Source organism: Dipteris shenzhenensis, chromosome 8, assembly GCF_047967505.1.
Source record: "Dipteris shenzhenensis isolate YYH24624 ecotype China chromosome 8, Dip_SZ_1.0, whole genome shotgun sequence".
NCBI lineage: Eukaryota > Viridiplantae > Streptophyta > Polypodiopsida > Gleicheniales > Dipteridaceae > Dipteris > Dipteris shenzhenensis.
The window spans coordinates 16,226,689-16,249,687 of NC_141603.1; the positions used below are offsets into that span (position 1 = coordinate 16,226,689).

A 22,999-nucleotide genomic window follows, 5' to 3' on the forward strand; every position below is an offset into this window, starting at 1 on the left:
AACGGCAGCCAAGAGTATTTGGGAGCACCTGGCCTCCCTATATAACGGGACCTTTCCTATGAAGAGGGTTTCTCTCAAATTTCACATGCCACGTCTTCATCCATGCAGGAACATATCAATAAGCTTCACGAACTTCAACAAGAGATTACCGGGAAGGAAATTAAAGATATGGCCATTACTCTGCTCTCTCATCTCACTTCCCAGTATTCTGCCTTCTATTCTTCGCTTATCACTAGTGGCAAGATGAGCACTTTGACTTGGGAATAATTAGTGCCTATGGTGCTGGACCAAGAGGAGCGTTTTCAAAGTTCCTCCTATGGCAGTGGCCCCAATGCTCTGGCAGCTCCGCGGTTGAGAAAGAATCAAGGTCGTCGAGCCCCTGATAGGAGAAGTAGAGGAGGTGCTCATGGTGGAGCGCTCATGTAATCACTCTAGCCAAGAAGGCCATTATTGGAGGAAGTGCCCTGTTCAGGCCAACAACAACGGTACTGGAGTCTGGTTCCTCCTCTGTTGCTATACATCCTGCCTTTGTTCACAATGAAATTATCGATTCTCTGACTTCCTCTGTTGGAGAGGGGGTTGTGGCTCTTCAAGTCAATGATTCCAAGAGTTGGATCGTCGACAGTGGGGCATCTTGTAATATGAATCCTCCAGCCGGGCTCAAAGATTTTCTGATCTCAGGGAGAGATGTCCGTACCGGCGATAGTTCCATCATCAAAGTACATGGTGAAGGCAATCTCGACATAATTCCAAATGGCAAAGGAGGGATGCACTCTTCCAAGGTTTCTTCTGTCATGGGCATCCACAAGCCCGTGGCCATGCTAACTAGTGCCAACATAGACAACCAGGTCAACTACCACGTAGGCATCCGTACAGCAAGCAGGCAGCCTTGTGCAATCAGCAGTGAACATAGGTCAAAAAAATGCAGAGTTTACTTTTCGATCAAAAGTCAATGCGTTGACTTTTTGACCTGCATGGTCGACAATTGGCATTGATCAGCCCAACCAAGGTTAACAGTCAGCGTTGACCAAGTCAGCCATCTACTTTCTGTCTCAGAAGTCTCTCACTCTCGTTTCCAGGAATGGTGTGTCCTTGTTGAAAATGAATCTAACTTTCATGTTAAAGCCCTTCGATCTGACAAAGGACGCAAATTTTATTCCAGTGGTTGGAATGTCTCGGACCACGCTTGGTTCCTCGGTTTCTCTGGCCTGAGGCCTTAACCGTTCTCCAATGTCTAATGTTCCGGAAGTTACTCCTTTTGAGGCTTACTTTGGAAAGAAGCCAAATGTATCTTATTTCCACGTGTTCGGGTGTGATGCCTTTGTTCACATTCCCAAGAAACAGAGGGGGAAGTTGGATGTTATGTCCATACAATTCTCAATCAACAGGTTACTGGCTGTATGACCCTTCCAGGAGAGAGATTATTCTCAGCAGGGATGTTATCTTTGATGAACGAATTCCCTCTTCTACGATTGATGCCGATCCTCCTCTTATCACAAAGCCAGTAGATGATGACAATAGTGATGATCATGTTCCTGAACTGCCCCAAGTACTAGTAGTTGTTCCCGATTCGCAGACCGAGAGTGACCCGGACAATGATCTAGATGACTCCCCACCTCCTCAAGCAGCAAGGGAAAGTTCAGGGTCTCACTCTCAGAATGTACCACGCTGGCTGATTGAAACCCTTCGTGACTCACGTGTCACAAATATCCCTTCTTCATGGTTCGAGAAGAGGATGCCCACGTAGATCCCACCGGAATAAGGAAAAGATTATGAAGGTAGTTCCACTCCGGGCCAATTATTCCTTGATGTTCAGCATTTTCAAAGACAAGGAGCCTTCAACTATACAAGAAGCACTTTCTCAGACACACTAGAAGCAGGCCATGGAATTGGAGTTGGATTCTATTGAAAGAAATGGGATCTAGGAGTTAGTACCTCATCCCAAGCGCCGTTTAGTCATTGGTGTCAAATGGGTCTACAAGACCAAGTACACATCGAACGGTACTGTGGATAAGCACAAAGCCCGCCTTATGGCTAAGTAATACTCACAACGACTAGGGATCGATTATGATGACACTTTTGCTCCTACTGCCAGGATGGCCACTCTTCAGACCATGTTAGCAATTGCTGCCCATGAGCAGTGGCCCATTTACTAGATGGAAGTTAAGTCTGCCTTTATCAAATGGAGATTTAAAGCAAGAGATTTATGTTGAACAACCCCCTGGGTTTACCAAGTCAAAAGGAACGGTTTACCAGTTAAGGAAAGCATTGTATGGGCTTAAGCAAGCTCCTCGAGCCTGGAATGGAAAATTTGATTAGTTCTGTGTATGGAAGCATTTCCAAAGGTCACGAGTTGATCCCAATCTGTACATCTTCCGTTAGAGTGGTCTTCTTTCACTCATCATTTTGTATGTTGATGATATGTTCATCACAGGTAGCCACGTTGTTCATATCTCCGAGACCAAGACTACTCTTTTCCAAACCTTTGAGATGACTGATCTCGGGCCCCTACACTCAGGGGCTGGAGATCTCACAGGGGCCGAAAGGTTACTTTGTGTCCCAAAATCAATATACTCAGGAGCTTCTGGAGGCTTTTCAAATGACAGAGTGTCGTGCCATCTCATCTCCCATGGATCCCAGTACCAAATTGCCCAAGTATGACCCTAGTGATCTTGTGGATGCAAGCAGATATCTCCAACTGATCGGCTCCCTGAATTGGCTACTCTGGACCAATTTTACTCTATTGGTCTACTGAGTTCATTCATGCAAACATCTAAAAAGACCCACTGGGATGCTGATATGTGGATCCTTCGCTATCTTCAAGGTTCTCGCAATCGAGGGTTATTTTATCAGTCAAGACAGCAATCCAAGATTTGGCTCTTAGGCTGGAGTGATTCAAAATGGGAAGGAGAGTCAAACACTCATCATTCCACCACTGGGTATTGTTTTACTCTTGGCTCAGCCGCCATCACTTGTAGCAGTAAAAGATAACCCACTAAAGCCTTCTCTTCGACCGAGGCTAAGTACTATGCTACGTGTTCCGCTACTTGTGAGGCAATTTGGCTCCGCCCGTTACTCAAGGAGATCAGCTTTCCACAAACATCCCCAGCTTTCCACAAACATCCCCAACAGTCATCCACAATGACAATCAGAGTTGTATTGCACTTGCTCAAAACCTAGTGTTCCATGCTCGTACCAAGCACACTGAGATCCAATACCAAGATAAGGTGCTCAATGATGTGATCCACCTTACATACTGCAAGACGGAGGACAACAAGGCGAACCTCTTCACCAAGCCCTTAGCACAGCAGCTGCTTAACAACCATTCCAACTTACTCAAGATGATTCATGATCAAAGAGCTGAGAGGGGGTGTCATCTCCTGCATCACTGAGTGAGGGCTTTGATTGTGGGCCTGCCAGCCCATGTGAGGGAGAAAGAGGGCCTTGCTTGTGGGCACTGTTGCATCTGTACGCGTACGGTCATTTTACGGATTCCGTACGGACGTACGGCCTCTTCACCAAGCCCTTAGCACAAAGCTGCTTAACAACCATTCCAACTTACTCAAGATGATTCATGATCAAAGAGCTGAGAGGGGGTGTCATCTCCTGCATCACTGAGTGAGGGCTTTGATTGTGGGTCTGCCAGCCCATGTGAGGGAGAAAGAGGGCCTTGCTTGTGGGCACTGTTGCATCCGTACGCGTACGGTCATTTTACGGATTCCATACGGCCGTACGTACGGACGTCCGTACGGATTTCCGTACGTTACTTTTTTGGGGGGGAAAAATTTGGGATGCGTACCTTATATTATTGCTTGGCTCCTATGTTCGAATCCGTACAACATCCTTGTGAAGGCTCCCGAATCCCAAGGAAGGCCGTACGTACGAATTTCCAATCACAATTCACTGTTCACCGTCGACCGACTCTCTGCCTGCAGGCTGCACACCGACCTTGCTGCCTCAAGAGCCTATTTAGGCAGACGTTTGCCCTCTATTTAGGCAGGCTGCAGCCCTTTGCCCTCTTCTTCAGCACCTTGCTGCCCTCTATTTAGGCAGCCCTTTGCCCTCTTCTCAAGAGCCTATTTAGGCAGCCCTTTGCCCTCTTCTTCAGTCCCAACTCCCGAGTCCCCTCAGCCCTTCACTCTTCTTCAGTTTGCCCTCTTCTTCAGCACCTTGCTGCCCTCTATTTAGGCAGCCCTTTGCCCTCTTCTACTTGCTTTGGAGGTGAGTGGTCACCGTACAGTTGCAGCCCGCAGCTTGCCTCTACGCTCTACCTGCTCCAAGTGTCAAGGTAAATGCAATGGCTGCTTTTTTTTCCTGTTTTGCAGCAAGTGCTCTCTCTTTAGTTGATGCCATCTAACAGGGCAGCCTGCAAGGGCTTCAAGCCCTCTTTGGAAATTGTTCCTTTGCCCAATGCCTTATTTGCCCTCTTTTGTAAATTTGCAACTTGCAGATCTGCAAATGGGAAGACAAAAAGGACCATAATGGGAATTTCTAGAGGCCTTAAAGCCTTTAGGGAAGGGCCAATTCACTTGTATGTAAATATTGCCCTCATTCATGGGATGGAGGACCGACGTGTATAAGGGCACATTTTCTTGGGCTCACAGGCTTGGGGGTTGACAAGTGTACCGCTCCTCCTGAAAATGTGAAAGATACTTGTCGAAGATTGCAGGCAAAGGTGGCCCTAAAAACTGCTGCAAAACAGCTTGTTGAAGATGTGGCTGATTTGGGAGATGCCTCAGTGAGTGGTACTGCAAGTGGAAATGCATCTGGCAGTGCATATGAGCTAAAGCAAAAGAAGTTGAAGATGTCAAAGGGAACCTTGGAAAAGGCATGGGAGTCACAAGCACGGAAGGATGCATACTCGTTTTTTCTTTGCAGAGGATATTCCTCATTGGAAGGTAAGGAGCCCTTATTTTTTGGAGATGGTTCGTGCCATTGGCCAAGTTGGGCCTACCTTCAAGCCTCCATCCTACAATGTTTTGCGCACAACGGAGCTAACTAATGAAGCAGTATGCATAGATCAAGAGATGCTATAGTTTCGGGATAAGTGGAAAAAATATGGCTGCACCATAACTTGTGATGGTTGGTCTAACACTCGACGCCGGCCTATAATCAATATTATGGTCTCATGCATATTTGGTTCAGCCTTCTTGAAGTTTGTGGACACAAGTGGGCAGTATAAGTCAGGGGAGTACATCTTTGGGATACTGAAAGATGCCATTCTTGATGTTGGGGCTGAAAATGTGATGCAGGTGTGTATGGACAATGCATCTAACTATGTGCGGGCAGGAGAATTGGTGGAGGAAGAGTGGCCTCACATTTTCTATACTAGATGCACATGCCATTGCCTTGACCTCTTGTTTTAGGACATTGGAAAGCTTCCATGGGTGAAGCCAGTGTTGGTACATGCTAACATGATTGTGACATTTGTTACCCGGAAACACACCGTGTTAGCAATGCATAGAAAATTCAGCAAGAAGGAATTGGAAAAGCCAGCACAAACATGGTTTGCTTACATGTTTATCATGTTAGCAAACTTGTTGGATGAGAGGGTATACAATGGATTGCGTCGCATGGTTGTCAGTGATGAGTATTGCAAGAAGAAGGTGTCACGCACTGTGAAAGCACAACAGGTGTCTTCTATTATATTGGGTGCTTCATTTTGGCAAGATGCAAGACTCATTGTGAAGCTTTGTGCACCTATTTTGAAGATCCTTCGCCTGGCTGATAGGGAAGGGGCTACCATGGGACTTGTATATGAACTCACTGATCGGATGGTCGAGAAGATGGCAACTATTGATGGGATTGAATCCTCAAAGCTGGCTGATGTTAGAGCCTTATGTGTTGACAGGTGGAATATGATGCATTCTCCATTGCATGCGGCAGCGTTTGTTCTCCATCCTATTTGGAGAGAGGAAAATCCAGATAGTGACAAGGAGGTGCACGATGGGTGGATGGATGCCATAGAGCGGTACACCAAGTATGATGTTGACAGCCAAGGCACCTTATGTGATGAGTTGGATATTTACAAATCCATGTCACGCACATTTGCTCCTGCAATTGCAAAGGATGAAAAGAGAATGCACCAAGGGGTGAAATGGTGGGAGACATTTGGGGCTCACACACCAAATTTACAGCGGTTAGCTCTTCGAGTGCTCTCGCAAGGCACATGTGCTTCTCCTTGTGAGAGTAATTGGAGCACATTCTCTCTTATCCATACTAAAAGAAGGAATAGGCTGCTTCCAAAGAATACCGAGAAATTAGTATACATCCATACTAATTTGCGTCTCATTTCCAAAATCAAGGAAAGGGGATTTGAGAAGATAGAAGTGACCCTAGAAATGATCAACAAGGAGAAGGATGATGATAGGCTGCTAGCGAGGCAAGTAGATACAGAGGGAGAAGACATTGCAGCCCCTATTGTTACACTTACAGGAACGATGGATGTTGCTGCAGCTTCAAGCAGCTCTAGTCTTTTGGAGTTCCATGGCGAGGCAGATGAGGATGATAGTGATGAGGAGGAGAAGGAGGAGGAGGAGGAGGGTGCAGGCATTGATGCAGATGATGATGAGGATGAGGATGAGCAAGAGGATGAGAATGAAGATGCAGCTTGAGGCTTGAGCCTCATTGGTTGTGAATTGTCATGCATGCTTTATTTCCGGGCTGTGGCGCACTGGCAGCCTTTTCTTTATGATGTTTTGCCTTTCATGTTTTGGTGTAGTTACTAGTACGGTGTACCTACTTCCTTTGAAGTTTGATCATGATGTTTTGGACCTTTTGGTGTAGTATTGATTATTGATCTATGATCTATGATTCCATCTATGATGTATCAAAATCTAGAATCCAGATGACTACGGTCTCTGGAGGCTGGAGTCTTTCATGAATGATGAATCACGATTCACGACTCGTGACTCATGAGGGATGACTTTAAAATTAATACAATTATACAAGTTTCAAGTTTCAGTTTAATACCTCTATGTCAATTTAATGTGTACAATGATCAACGATCAATCTATATTTTTCTGAAATTTTTTGGGTAAAACTAGGGTCACGTATGTTTCAGCCCCAAGGGCTGAACCATACTCCAATCATACTTCCGTACTTGTATGACGTATGCGTATGGTAACGTATGGAAAAAACCATGCTTGTGGGTTTGCCCACCCAGGAGAGGTAGAGGGGGATCATGATGATGGCTGTCCACACCAGCGTGCAAATGGACCTGTACGGAGCAGAAGCGAGGGCATACGGAGCCCAGGCCTGCTCGCCATCTGCCTGGATCTGCTCACTATCTGTCCGCCACTGTTGCAAGGTGTTGCAGGGTCATGTGTGCCCGCCCCGGGCCTGCTAGAGGGCTGCCGCCAGGCCGCCATCAATGTGACTTGGATGGCGGGGTATCCAGGCCCCTTACCAAGGCCATCTGACCGACCACCTGATCGGTTTTCCCTGACCCAGGGTCGGCCACTATGCCCTCCCCTAGTCAGTTGGTTTGGGCACGGGGTGACCCTATATATAGGGCCCCCTCCCTCACAATTTTTTCATCTCAGTGTACAGCAATTTGCTCACCTGGAGTTGAGGTTTTCCCCAGCAGTAGAGGGGTTTTAACCCCCTTTTTTTAATAAAAAAACCTCATCTAAACAACATTTAACTTTTTAACCCCCATTAATTTTGCCCTAACATTTCTCTAATTAAAATTTCCCCCTCTTTTTTAGTTTTGTTTTTTTTACTCCTTGGTCGCTAGTTTTTTTCCCCCTTTGCCCTAAATCCCCGATTTTAAGATCTTTTGTAGCTTTATAGTTAAAAGTGATTTCCCCTAATTTTTTATACATGTCCCTTAATTAAGTCCCCCCTTGTGTTTGTGCTTTTTAAACCTACGTACCCTTTTCTTTCAAACCTACTCAACCCTTTAAACCTAATTACCCCTAATAACCTACCCTGACTTGAAGGAGATATGAGAACACTTGGAATGTTGCGTCTAGCTGGAGTGGGAGGAACCCGAATTCATTCAAAATGATCTAGCGTGAGATCAACGGCTTACTGCGGATCATCTGTGCCAATAAAAGAACCTAGAGCCTCTCCACTCGAGCCCAATCCACCTCTGATAAATTAGGGCCCCACCATGGGTACCCATTGGGAAAGAATCAAAGAGAAAAGACTTGGTCCAAGGATCCCTTGTTGGAATTTGTGTGGTCCCTCCCATATGTGAGCCCCCAAATGAGGAGAGCAAAGGGGAGGTGTACCAGTGTGTGTTGGAAGACATGTGAGCATTGATTGGGCGGCAACATGGTGAGATCTAACATGGAAAAAAGGCCTGCCACATGGACACAACATTGGTTGTCATGTGGGCAGCATACAGATAAAGATAATACAAGAAAAGGTGCTGCCGCATGGGCAGCACATAGGCTGCCATGTGGGAAGCACACAGAACAGTACCTGACTGTTTGAAAGACCCTGGAGGCTGGAGCAGATTCGGAGATGCTTCAATACATGGAAGTCTGCCATGAAGTGGTGCAATGCCACGTGGCACCTTGAGGGCTGCACCTTGGAGATGTACGGGCTTGGAGACACTCTGGATCAGATGGATCCAAAGCAGCATAGATGGTGCCGCAGTACACTGGTACACATGGAGATTGGTCCTGAAAGAAAATCCCGGAAGACCCCATGATTGCAAGCGCCTCTATTGATGTATACGGATGCTGGCAGCAGTCTGGAGTAGAGGGTTTTGGGCTGGATCAGGTCCAAAACAGAGGCGGGGCACCAGGAGCTCGTAGCGACTGGCTGGAGAATGTCTGTGACCAGTAGAAGGCTGGAGAAGACCCCGATTGGGGGCTGAAAAGGGCTGGGCAACTGGCAGACTGCCACGTGGCCAGACCGGACACATTGAGCAGCCACATGGCTGCATGTGGGGCTGAACCCACAGACCAATAGGTCGGCCCCACAGGCTGAGGGGTCGGCCTGTCTAGGTCGGTTTGGTGGCATTTGGGACCTTTAAAAGGCAGCCCCTTGGTGAAATACCAGTTTGGGAGCAGATTGGAGCTGTAGAGAGCCTGCCTCAAGGACCGGTTCAAGATCAAGGAAGGTGGCTGTTTGGAGCAGACAAAGAGCTCACAAAGTCTTCATCACTTCGTTGATCGAAGGGGGAGATTGAGCCACACCATTGCCTGCACATCAGGGCAACAAGGAGGTCAAGTCTTCACAGAATACGCTGCCTTTGTCTAGCAGGGGCAGCTTGAAGAAGTGATTGCGGGCACAAAATCAAGGCCAACTCAAGCTCTACGGGAGCAGGCAGGCTGAGTGTTCTAGAAGTGCCACGGAGGTACGAGAACATAATATTTTGGTTACAGTGTCCACATTTCAGCACTGTGTGAGTGCCTGGGCTATATCTATATGTGTCTCTATTCTTGAGAAGCTTACGCTTTGCGTACCCTTTGTTGTGATTTTCTAACATCTTGGACCTGAGAATGAAAGTATTGTCGCTCAAGCCTGACAAGCGCCACGTTTCCCCTGCTCAATTGGAAAATCGGACCAGACAAAGGCACTTCCAGATATGTGCAGAATGCAACGATCTCCACTGGTAACCATCAAAGATGAAATGCTCTCTGTGCAGAATTGCCCTGGATGTGTTAAAGATCATAATTTTGGTTTTACCGAGATTGACCTTTAGATCATGTGTCTCCCACATGTGGAGTGCATATAGGTGTCATTGGAGGCCCTCAGTGGAAGAGAAGAGTAAGATCACATTATCTGCATAGAGGAGAATCTCAAATAAGGAGCCGGTGAGAGAAGAGCATGCCCCCCCTCGGGTCTCCCTGAAGGTCTCAAGCTCGTCCATGTAAAGAGGTGGTGATAATGAGCACCTCTGTTTGACCCCAATAGTGCTCCTGCCACCTGGTCTCCTCTGTCCACCCAAACCTAGCATGAGACCATCTCATAAATTGCCACAACTGCCCAAATGATCTCCTCACTGTATCCAAAATCCCTACAAGCGTCTGATAAGTTAGGCTATCGGCACTGTATCAAAAGCCTTGCGGAAATCCAAAAAACAGTAATAAACACTCCATCTCCTTTTGCTGACCTCCTAATGACACCTTGGACTGTGAGAATGTGATATAGTGTCACATAGTCAGCGCAAAATCATGCCTATCTATCAGCTCTCGGTCCCTGGCACTCTGCAAACTCACTAACCTATGTATCGAACATTGAGGCATAGATCTTGGCCATGACATGCCCAATCATAATGGTCCTATAGTTTTCCGGACTCGTGGGACCCCTTGCCTTGTGAATGGGAATGATGGTGTCAAGGGTCCAAATATGGGAAAGACCAGTGCACACAACTTTGTTAAAAACTTTTGCCAAGGTACTTAGTCGATATGCAATGTATTCGCCCGCAGAGGGGGGGCGCTCATACATAGATATATTACATGTATGTTTTATATAAAATAGTTGCTCCATTACCCATGGAAGCTATCCATCGATACACGTGAAAGGGTGAATTTAACCTTAAAAACAGACACAATGAAAGATTACAAACTGGATCCCAGATTAACAGCAAGAATCACCACAGTTCAGCTTCTGTTGGCACTGATCAATGCTTCAGTGAGTGTTCAGCATGAATTACCTAGGACAGCTGGGGGAGGACATATCAAATCCTCATCACCAGCAAGAGCAAGAACAGGTGTCCGGCACATATGAAGGTAGTCCTTGTAAATGATGGTCCCAGTTCGATTACGCAGGCCGCCAGGTTGGAACACAGACGTTAGATGCAGTAATAGCTTTGCTGGAATTGTGCCTGAGCAAACAACAAAGACCTCTAATGTCAAATAATGACTGTTCGCACTTTGTATAGTGGTGGATTCCTCTCTCCGTCATTTCTATGTTTACATGGATACCTTCCCAATATATAGTATAACATACACAAATAGAACTCTTTCAACGAGAATCAACTCATAAAATAAAGAACAAACTTATTTCATGCCTTTGTAAAAAGCCAACAGAGATAATCATGGGAGACTGCCTTACAAAAGTTGTTCAAAACCAACTTTTTGAACAGTTCAGGATCCATCATGCCTTGAGCTGATACTTGAGGACTGAGCCAAGCCATGACATATGGTGGATTTACAGTAAGGGGATGAAGTGCTGTCATTAGAGCTCCAAGAGGAACAGCAGGCACATTGAGAGATTGTGCTGGATCAGCCTGCAAAGAGTTTAAACATTAAGAAGCACACCTATCTCCAAAAGAAACTCCAGCAAAAATGCCACAGCAGAAATTCTGATTTATCTTGTGGATGGAGCATGAACTGATAAAACTACCAGAGGGAGCAGCAACTTTAGCGATGAGTGAGAAACAGCATAATCTAGTGAAGATGCTAAAGTCACAGCTGATGCCAGGCCACAGTTCTGCTCTGCAAGAAGCAGAATCAAGGTCAGCTAGCTGATGCCAGTCAGCTAGCTGAAATCTGGCATCTGCCACATTTGAATCTCATATGCAATGCAAAAACTTTTACGTGGTCTTCCAGTACTAAAAAACCACTTACTTTGTGATGCTATAAGTGCGTACAGAATTATTCCACCCATAGAATGCCCAATTGCATGTATTTTCCCATCTGGGGGTTTGCTATGACTGCGAATGTAGTCCATCTGTTTGTGGATGCTCCGATAATTTTCAGACAGTGGATATGATATGAGAGCGCTAACATACAAAGGGTGAAGCAGCAGCTAGCCTAAAGAATCTAATATAGTGTTTTCACCAATGTATAAGAATCACAACCTTCTTATTAAAAAACATCTCAAGCCTTAATTTGGAAATTTCACAATGCCTACCGCTGCTGGAACGTCCTCTTCAAGATAATTGTCAAAATCCCAATCATATGTTACAATTAGATCCAGCAACTTTTTGAGATCATCAATTGTGACAATCAACCGTTCCTGCAGATCAGCTATCTGTGGAGCATTGATGAGCCGGTCCTGTAAGTCTGATAATTGAGGAGAAACAACACGCTGTCCATCTTCAAGCAACCCTAAAAGCCTTTTGCTTAGATCTACAATCTGCTTTGCAATAGCTGAGTCCTGTCTCTGATTCAGAATGCGTGCTAATCTATCTCGAAATTCATCATACCATTCTGACAATTGGAGATCCTCTAAGAGGCCGGAGATCCGGTCTAACAACGGAGCTGATATGAGCCGTGATTGTCCTTCATTTAAAATATTTGTCAATTTCTCAGAGATTTGGAAAACACTGTTGGACAAACTGGTTGCCACCTTTGACTCGCTCCAAGATGACCCATCAATCTGCTCTGTTATCTTGATGCCACCAGTCTCAGAACCAATGATAGAACCATTGCTAGTACTTGAAGTTTGGTTGGCTGGAGGTTGCCCCTCAACGATCGGACCATTACTAGTATTAGAGTTTTGATTAGCTGGAGGTTGCCCCGCCCTCTTACTCAAACCTGCTCCTCTAACCTCCAAAATCCACGTATCAAACCCTTGCTCAGCCATCGAGCGCGCCAAAGAAACCTGCACTCAACAAATAGCTGGTAAGGCACTCTTATCAAATAAATATTTGATTCATCCATTGAGCAGAATATAGCTACCTTGAAAGGTAATGTTTCAATGCTCGACCACAAAATTGGTTTGTTGGCATGAGATATGTATCAAGAAGAGATGCCACATAATGGAAGCAGTTAGGAAGCAATTTTCCATTATCTTTGTGTAGACAATTCAATTCATCAACACTTGGCATTGTCTTACAATGTGGAAGTGGACCGACATACGGGTAAGTAGATGGAAAAGAGGCGCATGCATAACGACTTGGCTGTGATTGCAGCTATGGCTCAGTTTTTGGATCTTTCTTGTTTCATTTATCAATGGGAAACATGTTTCAAGAAGATAATCTGCACACTGGAAGCAGTTTGGAAGCAAATCACTATTTGCGCAGTTCATTCTCTGTGTAGAGAAGTCACCTCACATACACCTTGGCATGGTCTTACAATGTGCAAATAGGCCACTGTAACAGTTAAGGAGATGGAAAAGATGTGGATGCATGCCAAAGTGACTCTGAGATATCCCAACCCTCCCCAATACGAGTTTGATAGATATAACATGCTTAGGCGCATGGCTGATCTCCTCAAACATCATAGGAATCAGAGTTAAGAGATATTGTTAGGGAGGGTAAGAAGAACTTGGGTATTAAGAAATCCTAGGTATTACGTCTCTTCGACGAGTATTTAAAAGCCCCCTCAACTAAAAATTTTTCATCATTAAAACCACCCCTCTTTACTTATGAACTAACATATTTTTTCTAAAATTCAATTAAAAAAACCCTCCTGTTATTGTAATCCTGTTAAATTTTTCCCAAAAATGGGATTAAAATACCCATCTTTTTGAATGCACGTGGTACACTAATTTTTTGGAGGTGAACCCCTCGAGAAGAAGAAGCTGTAGTGGTGTGATCCATCAAATTAGAAGGCGGAAATAGAAGAGTTTGAAAAGGATCCAAAGAACTGGTTAAATTAGTAGAGGGTGGTGAGGAGAATCTGGTTGGAGACTGTAGGTACTTCACACCTCGAGGTGGTGGAAGACTGGCCAACGAGGCATGAATGGTAAGTATATTTTATCTTTTGTTGTATATCTAGCAGTTTTTGTCATTCATATCTAACTCCTTGAACTTGCATCCACAAACTTCTTTGATTGGCAGGCTTCCAACAACTGACGCAGAGTACATGCGCGCATGGAAGATTGGAACCAAGCCATTCTTTAAGGAGATGCATCAGGGATATGAAATTGATTGGCAAAGGTGGCGGAGCATCATGTAAGAATACTCTAAACCTTTTTGTTGTACTTAGTACACCCTCTCTCTTGGAAAGTTCACCTCCCCATCTATAATCCCCCAAATAAGGAGAGCGTGGGGGAGGGAGACCTAGGGCAGAAGATACCCAAAGAAGAGGGAGAGGGGGGGCTGCCACATGGGCAGCACCTCACAAGAGAAGACTGCAACAGATGGCTCCCAAGTACAGGGCCTGGAAATGGTTTGGAAGGAAGCAGATCTGGAGCAGCAGGAAAGGGACAGAAGTGCCTGGGATGCGCCGGCCTATGGGCAGGTAAGAAGCCTGCAGGAGGGCCTGGCAGCAGCAAAGGGAGGGGCTGCAAAAGGGCAACACCCTGAAGGATAAAGGGCCATGGAGCTGGCTGGTCAGCCAGATCTGGTCGGCCATATGGCCCATCCCACAGCCCTATATATAGGGGTGAGTGGAGGGGGCCAGCCACTCAGCTGGCACACAAAACAAGGGGGCTGGGCCCCCACTTAAATGCAAAGAGCACACAGCCCAAGATAAAGGGCTGGTGGGGGGGGTCTTATGGCACACTGATCGGCCAGAACGTGGCTGCCTGTCGGCTATTTCAAGGGGCCTTGGGCCCTATATAAGGGAGGCCATTGAGCCTCAATTTTGAATCCAACAGCCAGCAAGTTTTGGGAGCAGAAGGAGCAGCACCACCCTCACCTTTGAGCCTACATCCAGGAGGAAAAGCAAGGGAAGAGTTGCTGCAGACTGAGCTCTTCTAGGGCTGGAGCCTTGGCTGTCTTCTAGGGCAGCAAGGTGCTGAGGTCAAAGGATGAAGAGTCTACATACGCTCGAGGTGGAGCACGCGGGCTCAAGTTCTAGAGATATCCAGCAGATAGTAGAAGTACGTGGTGGTAAGATCAAAGGACCATGCTCTGGTGGGACTTTGGATCTATCTCTCTTTGTATTGTGTCCATAGTTTTGGACGGAAATATACTCTTTTGGTGGCTTCTATATCTGGCTGGATCATTGTCTATTGATGAGTCTGCACAGGTTAGTGATTCCACTCACCACACACACTGTATGAGCTCCTAGGCTATTCTATCAGTCTTCGCTGTGCGTACCCTCTATTGGTCATGATATCAGAGCCGAAGTAGGAGGCTCACAAGTGTGGGAGCCTGAAAGCAGGGACCTTGCTGAAGGACGACCCTGATTCGGAGGCTCTTGGAAATCGACTTCCACGACTGGATGACAGTGTCCTTGCGAGAACGAGGGTAGCTCAAGTTCAGTCACGTGCATACAGAGTTCTGGTCTACATAAGGTTGATTTTGCTTTTCAATTTTGCTATGTGGTTTAGCAGCAGATATGTCAATTTCAGAAGCCCCTTCTCTCCCTTCCTCCTCCCCCAATCGAGTTCTTTCTTTCACCATCCCTAACTTTAGAGAGTCCGGGAAACTGGATGGGACTAACTATCCTATCTAGAAGGTGAAGATCTGGAGTCATTTAGTGGCTCGAAAACTGTGGAAACTGACAACGGGAGCCGAGACGAAGCCGCAGGATGTGATGGACAACAATGGGAGGATACTGAAACCAGTAGATGGAGAGGAGCTCGAAGCAAGGGAAGATAGAGATGCCCATGCCCTGACATAGATCATAAGGACTACGGCGGACTCTGTGCTTCCTCACATCCAGATGGCCGCCGACACGTTAGTAGAGGCGTGGGCCATTCTGAAGGATCTATATGAGATGGATAACACATCCCGGATCTTGCTTCTTCAACATCAGCTCTACAACTTGGATATGGATGAAGGAGATTCGGTCATGACCACTTGATGAAGGTCAAGGTGGTGAGGGATCAACTAGCATCGGTTGGTCAAAGGTGGACGCATGCCAGTTAGCCTTGATGGTACTGAGGAGGCTACCTTGGAGTTTCAAAAGCTTCGTTACGACTATGACAGTAGAACAGCCGACCAAACCTCTGACTTTTGAGGAGTTGGGTCCATTACTGCTCAAGAAGAAGCTAGGGAGAAGCTTTACAACAACGACAACGATGACAAGGCGTTGCTGGCAAAGGATAAATGCTGGCAAAGGAAAGGGCAAGCCTAACGGTGGCAAGCCCAAGAAGGATGACTCTAGAGATGACGAGGACACTTCCAAGAAGACGAAGCAAAAGCAAAAGTGTTTCTATTGCGACACAGATATTTTGCAAAGGATTGCAAAAAGAAGAAGGCGAATGAGAAGAACAAGAAGGAATCCGACTCAGATTCAGATTGTGACACAAAAGCCAAAGCTAATGTGGCAATTGAAGAACTATTCTTGGTGACATCTCCATGTGTACTGAGCTAAGATATGCCACCCTAGAAGACACATTGAAGATGTCTAACACTAAGATGTGGGCCGACATGGAGTCGAAAACCTTTGTGAAGGTGAAGAACAGCATGGAGTGCTTGAAATTTTCCAGGTGCGTGGCTGTTGATACTGAGACGAGGGTGGATTCAATGGAATGCCCTAGGGTTTCATGTTCAGATGGTGGTTGTTATTTAAAACAGGACAATACAGGATTGCACAAGTTCTTGATATGTGCCTCGATGAGGTGCATGGTTTGCTTTCAGAGCAAGCACACAGCCAGTACGACGGTCTGGTATGTACTTGATGTTATTAATTTATGCCTTTATAGCATGCTATGAAGAGAATCTGCTCTTCGTATGTCTCAGGTAATGCGAGATAGGAAGGAATGGGCCTTCTTCGAAGGTAGAAGGGAAAGTGTGGATGCTTCTTCAAATCTCGGACACAGATTGCTAGAAGGTGATGGACAAGGTAAACTGAAGCCAGTTGAGTACTTGCTTGAGAGCTCAGTGAGAGTTCATGGTCCACGTTATTTGGAAATATTCTTGGGATTTCATTTCTCAAGAAAGGGAGGACAAGTTGAAGAGGATGATGATGCAGCGAGACAGCATGCAGCCCGGTTTTTTTCGTGTAGGACCTGGAGGCCTACTCTAGACACTGAGAGAGACCCATAGATGGATGGGAGTCTTGATGGGATTCACTGGCAGATAATCAAAGTGGTGGGACATTTGGGAAAGGAGTGGCACATTGACCCTCCCAATATCTCAAAGTAGGATGCCCCTAGATGGCACCTCTGGTTTTGGGAGGGCAGGCCTGAGGGAGGTCCAGTGGGATCTGGGAGAGTGGTTCTGGCCCTCCAGTGGCTGTTAGAATTATTATCATATTTTAGGCACTAGCCAATGTATTGTAATAAGTAGGTTAGGGGCACTTTTCCCTCATTGAGGTTTTTCCTCCTAACCCCAGTCCAATCCCTAACTACGGTTAGTGTGGATAGGATAGGGTTTTGTCACTTAGACAAAACCCCTCGCTCTTCTTTGTACTCACTTCATTCCACTCTACTATTCAATACACTTACGTTTGCTCACTCTCACTCTTGCTCTCCATTTTGATCACATTTGGTATCAGAGCAGGTTCACCCTACCCGTCCTCCTGCCTCCATCCCACTCTGTCCTCCAGCTCTTGCTCGCGACCTGCAGTCTCCATTCCGTACAGTCCGTATGACTGCTTCTACGCCATTCGTCCATACAACAATACGGTCAATCGTACTATTTGACGCCCGCATTTTCGTACATCTTCAGTGGAGCGCCGTACAACCATCCGTACATGCACGCAATTCCGTACTGTTAGTGTACCTACATTTCCATACAAGTCGCCGTACAGCAACTGACAGGTTCCATACAGATTCGCCGTACTGCACCGTACCAGCTCGTCCGTACTTCAACGTCGTACTTTTCGATACAGGTGTACGGATTACATCCATACAGGCTGTACCAACCGTACAACTGTACTTAGCCGTACTGTCAGTCTATACAGTTTGGAGGCGTTAGTACTTTGAGCAGTTTTCCTTTGCAGTGCATCTTGGAAGGCACTTTTGTCAAGCATTTGTGCATTTGAGCCATTGTTTAGCTGTGGTGGTTCCGTTTTGCAGGTGGAAGTTTGGGGATTTTGCATGAGACTTGAAATTTGAGTGACATTTGCTCAATTTCACCCCAAAATTTGGGGCTTTTGGTTTTGAACTGCAATTTCAGGCATTTTTGGGACTTTCAGTTAATTTGCCCTCTTTTGGATGCAATTTCCCTAAAGAAATTGGGGCTTTTGGCATTCGGATGCAATTTGGCAATTGAAAGACCATTTTGGATATTTGCAAGCAGTTTTGGACTCAATGTGAGTCAATTTGCAGATTTTTGCCATTTTTTGCAGATTTTTGGGCATTTGCAGAGCATTGTGGTGCATTTCAAGCCTTTGATAGGATGTGACAATATTTGTCATTGTGGGCAGATTTTCTTTGGCTGACTCTGGTTGTGCATTTTACATCCCTAGAAGGGATTTTACTTGTCTAGTTTGCTGTGTTCTTTGAGTTTATCTGGCAAAAATGACTCAGAACAACCCCAATGAGGTGTTTAGAGTCCTCACACAGGAGGATAAGTTGGATGGCACTAACTACTCCTTGTGGAGTTTTATGGTTTGCAACATCTTGGTTGGAAGACATCTTTGGGATTATGTCAATGGAGATGAAGCAAAGCCAGATTCGGTGGCTACACCTGTCACTCCTACAGCTGAAGGCAGGGCTAGAGGTCAAAATGCAGCACAAATAATTGGAGCATCTCCTACTCCGGTGGCTCCCACAGCAAAGCAGTAAAGATGGGATTCTAGGGATGCACAAGCTCTTTCTATGATTTATCTTTTTGTCAAGAGGTTCATTATTCCTCACATTCGGTCATGCAAGACCTCAAAGGCAGCTTGAGAGATTTTGGAGAGTATGTTTGCAGCAAGAAATGATGCCAGAGTTTCCTTCCTGAAGAGAGAGTTATCTCATACGCATATGGATGAGGGAGATTCCATGAATGCTTACCTCACAAAGCTTCAGGATTTGAGGGAGCAGTTGCTGAATATTGATGAAGTTATTCCGGATTCAAAATGATTACCACCACTCTGAATTCTCTTCTTGAGTCTTATCTTGGTTTCCACACCTCGCTGAATTTGTCATTGAGGGGGGGTAGCAATCCTCTCTTTTCACGAGTTGGTAGGATTTTTGTTGCAGGAAGAGTAGACCAGAAGAAATATGGCAACAGGGGCTGGCGAGCATGCCATGCTTTCTAAGTTTAAGCCCAAGGGAAAAGGGCAACAAAAACAACATGCCAATCAACCCGCACATCAGCATAAAGCTGATTCTGGACAATTATCAGGCTAAGGGTGATGCAGATAAGCCTTTAAAATAGGGCATTTGTCACTACTGCAAGAAGCCAGGACATTATATTGGTGAATGCAAGAAGCACATAGCTAAAGAAAAGAAAAGGGATTCAGGTATAGCTGTGTCAGATGCATCAGCTCCTAATGCACATGATGGAGGAGATGTTACAGCCAACTTTGTGAAAGAGCACTATGCCCTTTTGTCTTGCGTTTCAGATTCTTCAGTGGGTAGTTCAGATACTACAACCAATATTGAGGATGATCCTTATGCTTTCTTGACTTGCAGTTATGATCCTTCAAAAAATGCATGCTACAGTGGCTACTTCCTCATGTGAAGCTGAGTACAAGGCAACTTTCACAACGATAGTTGAATGTGTTTGGTTGTGACGTTTGTTCGTTGATCTTCGTCTCTTATTGGAGGGTCCTTCTCCAATTCTCACTGATAGTCAGAGTGCTATAGCAGTGGCAAAGAATCCTGTGTTTCATGCCCGCACAAAGCACGTTAAGCTTCATTATCATTATGTCATAGAGAAGTTGCATGCAGGGGAGATCAATATGATCTATGTGTCAACACACAACAATGTTGCAGACATCTTCACCAAAGCACTTCCATGTGAGAAGTTTGAGGCATTTCGCAGTGTCCTAAACTTATCTCCTTTTGGTGATTGATCACTACCTTGTACACCACATTAGCACTGCAGGGGGGTGTTAGAATTATTATCATATTCTAGGAAGTGGCCAATGTATTGTTATAAGTAGGTTAGGGCCTCATTGAGGTTTTTCCCCCTAACCACAATCCAATCCCTAACAACGGTCAGTAGATAGAATAGGGTTTTGTCACTTAGACAAAACCCCTCACTCTTTCTTTGTACTCGCTTCATTCCACTCTACTATTCAGTACACTTACGTTTGCTCATTCTCACTCTTGCTCTCCATTTTGTTCATAGGGGCTCGGCAAGGGGTTTTGTCACTTAGACAAAACCCCTCACTCTTTCTTTGTACTCACTTCATTCCACTCTACTATTCAATACACTTACGTTTGCTCACTCTCACTCTTGCTCTCCATTTTGTGCATAGGGGCGGCCTTGCCGAGCAGGTGGACGAGGTGCCCTTCTTTTCCTACACCACACGGATTGACAGGAGGCTTCAGATGGACTCTTCGGTGTGGACCCCTTCAAGGGAGAGACATTGGGTGGCCCAGAGAGTGCCCCGAGATGTCCGTTCCAGGTTTTGGACGCGGTTATGGTCTAGTTTACAGTCGAGGAATATCCTACTTCTGGCTGGTCACCCACGGAGGCTTGCCCATCGGCCCGTGGTTGGAGCAGATGCGGGTGGAGGGGCAGTGTCATTGTTGCTCTGTTGGTTTTTTGGAGACGATCCCGCACTGCCTCTAGAGCTGTTGTAGTGCAGCGAGGATCTGGATGGGAGCCCTCAGGATCATGACCCATATGCAAAGTCTTCATTAGGGACTATACCTGAGGGATGGTGGCCTGGTTGACTAAGGGAGTACACGCGTTCCAGATTGATGAGATCTCCCCAGCTTACCGAATACAAGGTCAGAGCATTTAGAGGATAGAGCTCCATGAGGCGGTCCCTCCTGATAGCATGTCTCCTCCTCCTCCAGAGGACAGCGTATGGGAGAAGTAGCAAGTATCACTGCGTGGAACATTTGGGTTGCTCGCTCCAGTCTGGTGATGGGTGAGCATCCAGTTCCACCCTCAGCTACCTTGGTCATCATCTGGCAGGATATCATCTACACCCTCCGCTCCACCTGGGATCGTGGGACCCCATGCTCTAGGATGACTGTCACGAAGCGTGCTCTACTTTGCAAGGCTTGGACTACAAGAAGTTTTTGCATTTTCACTTCGCAAGGGATTCACTGGTTGTGTAGTCCCCCCACCTAGCTGTTAGCCCCAGTACCAGAGATCCCCTAGGCAGTGAGCTAGGTTTCTCTAGAACAGGCCGGTTTTCCTTTCAACCTTTTCCCAGTTTTTTCCATACTCAGGACCTTCGAGGCTACTGTTTTGTATGAAGCTTTTCGAGCATTATAGAAGGTTCCTTTCTTTGCAAAAAAAAAAAAAAGAGGACAATGAGCGTACACAGCCAATCCCTAGCGTCAGAACTCTCCTTTGAGTGAAGAAGATTGCAATCAAAGAGCTCCAAAGGGAGAACCAGTTGACACACAGCAGCTGTGGGTTTTCTGCACGTTCACGAGCTGCTATACCAGAGCTGACTGGCGAGAATAATGTACACGTCACACGAGGGACCGAGTTGGAGAGGTAGCACCAAGCAGCAGCAAAGCTATCAAAGATGGCAGCCGAGCTGCTACAGGTGCCTAGGAGTGTCGTACGGGCAGCAACGAGCTGATGGCACGGCTCAAGAGCAGGCGCGAAAGCTACAACGGGCAATTGGCGGAGACTACTAGCAGGGAACCACCTTAGGCTGGAAAAGTACGGTGCCACAGCCCGTACAATGGCTGTGGCAACAGAGGTGCAAATGGAGGGGCCGCAGGATTAGCGCACCCCTACCCTGTAGTCCACGACAAAAGTTGTCGGGCAACAAGCCATTGCGATGCAGAAGAAGGGCAAGGGGCGCAAGGGAGAAGGGGGGGGTGCAGGAGGTGAGCTTTCAGTTAGACAGAAGAACCAAGCAAACCATCCATATGCAATCATAAATCACTGACAAGCTGAATAGGGCATCCATATCTGCAAATTGTATTTCAAAGACAAACTTAGCAGTACTTCGAGCCAAGTTATCACAAAGTGCCTTAGCTTCAGCCCACTTAGTAGCATAGTTAGTAGCCACTATACTATATTTATTTTGTGTAAACCACGCACGCTTGAAAGGGCTAACAAAACCCAAACCGCATCTTTGGAAGGGTTCCCAAGGATGAGTAGGTTGCAATGACATAGATTGATTTAACAAGAGACGTCCAATGTGCTAACACACATCACAGTGCATACACTTAGTCTGAGCGTCTTTAAACAAAGTTTCCTACCATAACCCTACCTGCAACACTTTCCTTGCGGTCAACCCTCCTTGAAAATGTACACCAGAAGGACCCGAGTGAGCGTCTTGCAGAACTATAGCTCGCTCGTGGAGCAAAACCCATCGACGAACACCATCAGCACACTGACAATAAAGGTCCACCAATTAAAGTGAATTTCCAAGCCTTCAAGACTAATTGCCTACGCTATCACAAGACAGTGTGTCAAGAAATGTGACTTTGGACAAATAATCCACCAACTCAGCATATTCATGTTCACAGTAATCAATTGCAAAAAGCTCAGCATCTAGAAGTTCAGCAGTGACTCCTTGAGCATCTTCCGGGGCATGAGTTTTCTCAGGCTTATGAATAATCTTAAAATTAAACTCCTATAGAAGAAGCATCCAACACATGAGACGTCCTTGAATGACAGTTTTGTTGATCAGAAAAAGCAACGCCTGATTATCAATATAAAAAACAAAAAGGTTGCAGAGTAGATAATGCCTTATTTTCTGCACATTGAATATCATACCCAAATCTTCTCGTTCAGTGGTACTATAGTTAGACTCACTGAGAGTCAATAACCGACTAGAATAATAGACCGGATAATCCAACTGACCATCTCGTTGAGCCAAGATAATGCCTAGTGCATAACCCAAAGCATCCACATGCACATGGAAAATGACATCCCATCTCGGTTGCCTCAAAATCGGTGTAGCCGTTGCTCGGCTTTTCAAGTCATGAAAAACCACAGAAAACTCGGCGGTCCATTCAAACTTGGCATCTTTCTTTGTTAACTCATGCAATGGAGCTGCAATCTTGGTAAAGTCCTTAATAAAGCATCTATAGAAACTAATAAAGCCCACAAAAGAACGCAATTGAGTCGAATTCTCAAGCTCTGGCATCTGTTGAATAGCACAAATTTTACCTGACTAAGCAATACACCAACTCAACACAAAACACACTCTTAGCCGGGTTGAGTGAA

At 45.9% G+C, this 22,999-nt stretch overlaps 2 protein-coding genes across 2 annotated transcripts in view; one reads left to right on the forward strand and one right to left on the reverse strand.

Moving 5' to 3' along the window:
• LOC147899184 (uncharacterized) overlaps positions 1-22,999 on the reverse strand; it is a 48,817-nt gene that overhangs the window by 8,612 nt on the left and 17,206 nt on the right. The window contains exons 3-7 of the mRNA XM_087378087.1: positions 11,818-12,510; positions 11,532-11,634; positions 11,308-11,399; positions 11,017-11,191; positions 10,616-10,786 (exon numbers count right to left, since the gene is read on the reverse strand). Of these exons, the coding sequence (XP_087234213.1) occupies positions 10,616-10,786; positions 11,017-11,191; positions 11,308-11,399; positions 11,532-11,634; positions 11,818-12,510 (1,234 nt within the window). The remainder of the gene's footprint in view (positions 1-10,615; positions 10,787-11,016; positions 11,192-11,307; positions 11,400-11,531; positions 11,635-11,817; positions 12,511-22,999) is intronic.
• On the forward strand, positions 5,511-6,614 carry LOC147899185 (uncharacterized). Its single transcript, XM_087378123.1, has one exon. It carries the CDS (start codon positions 5,517-5,519, stop codon positions 6,612-6,614), a length of 1,098 nt encoding a protein of 365 aa, XP_087234249.1. The 5' UTR covers positions 5,511-5,516.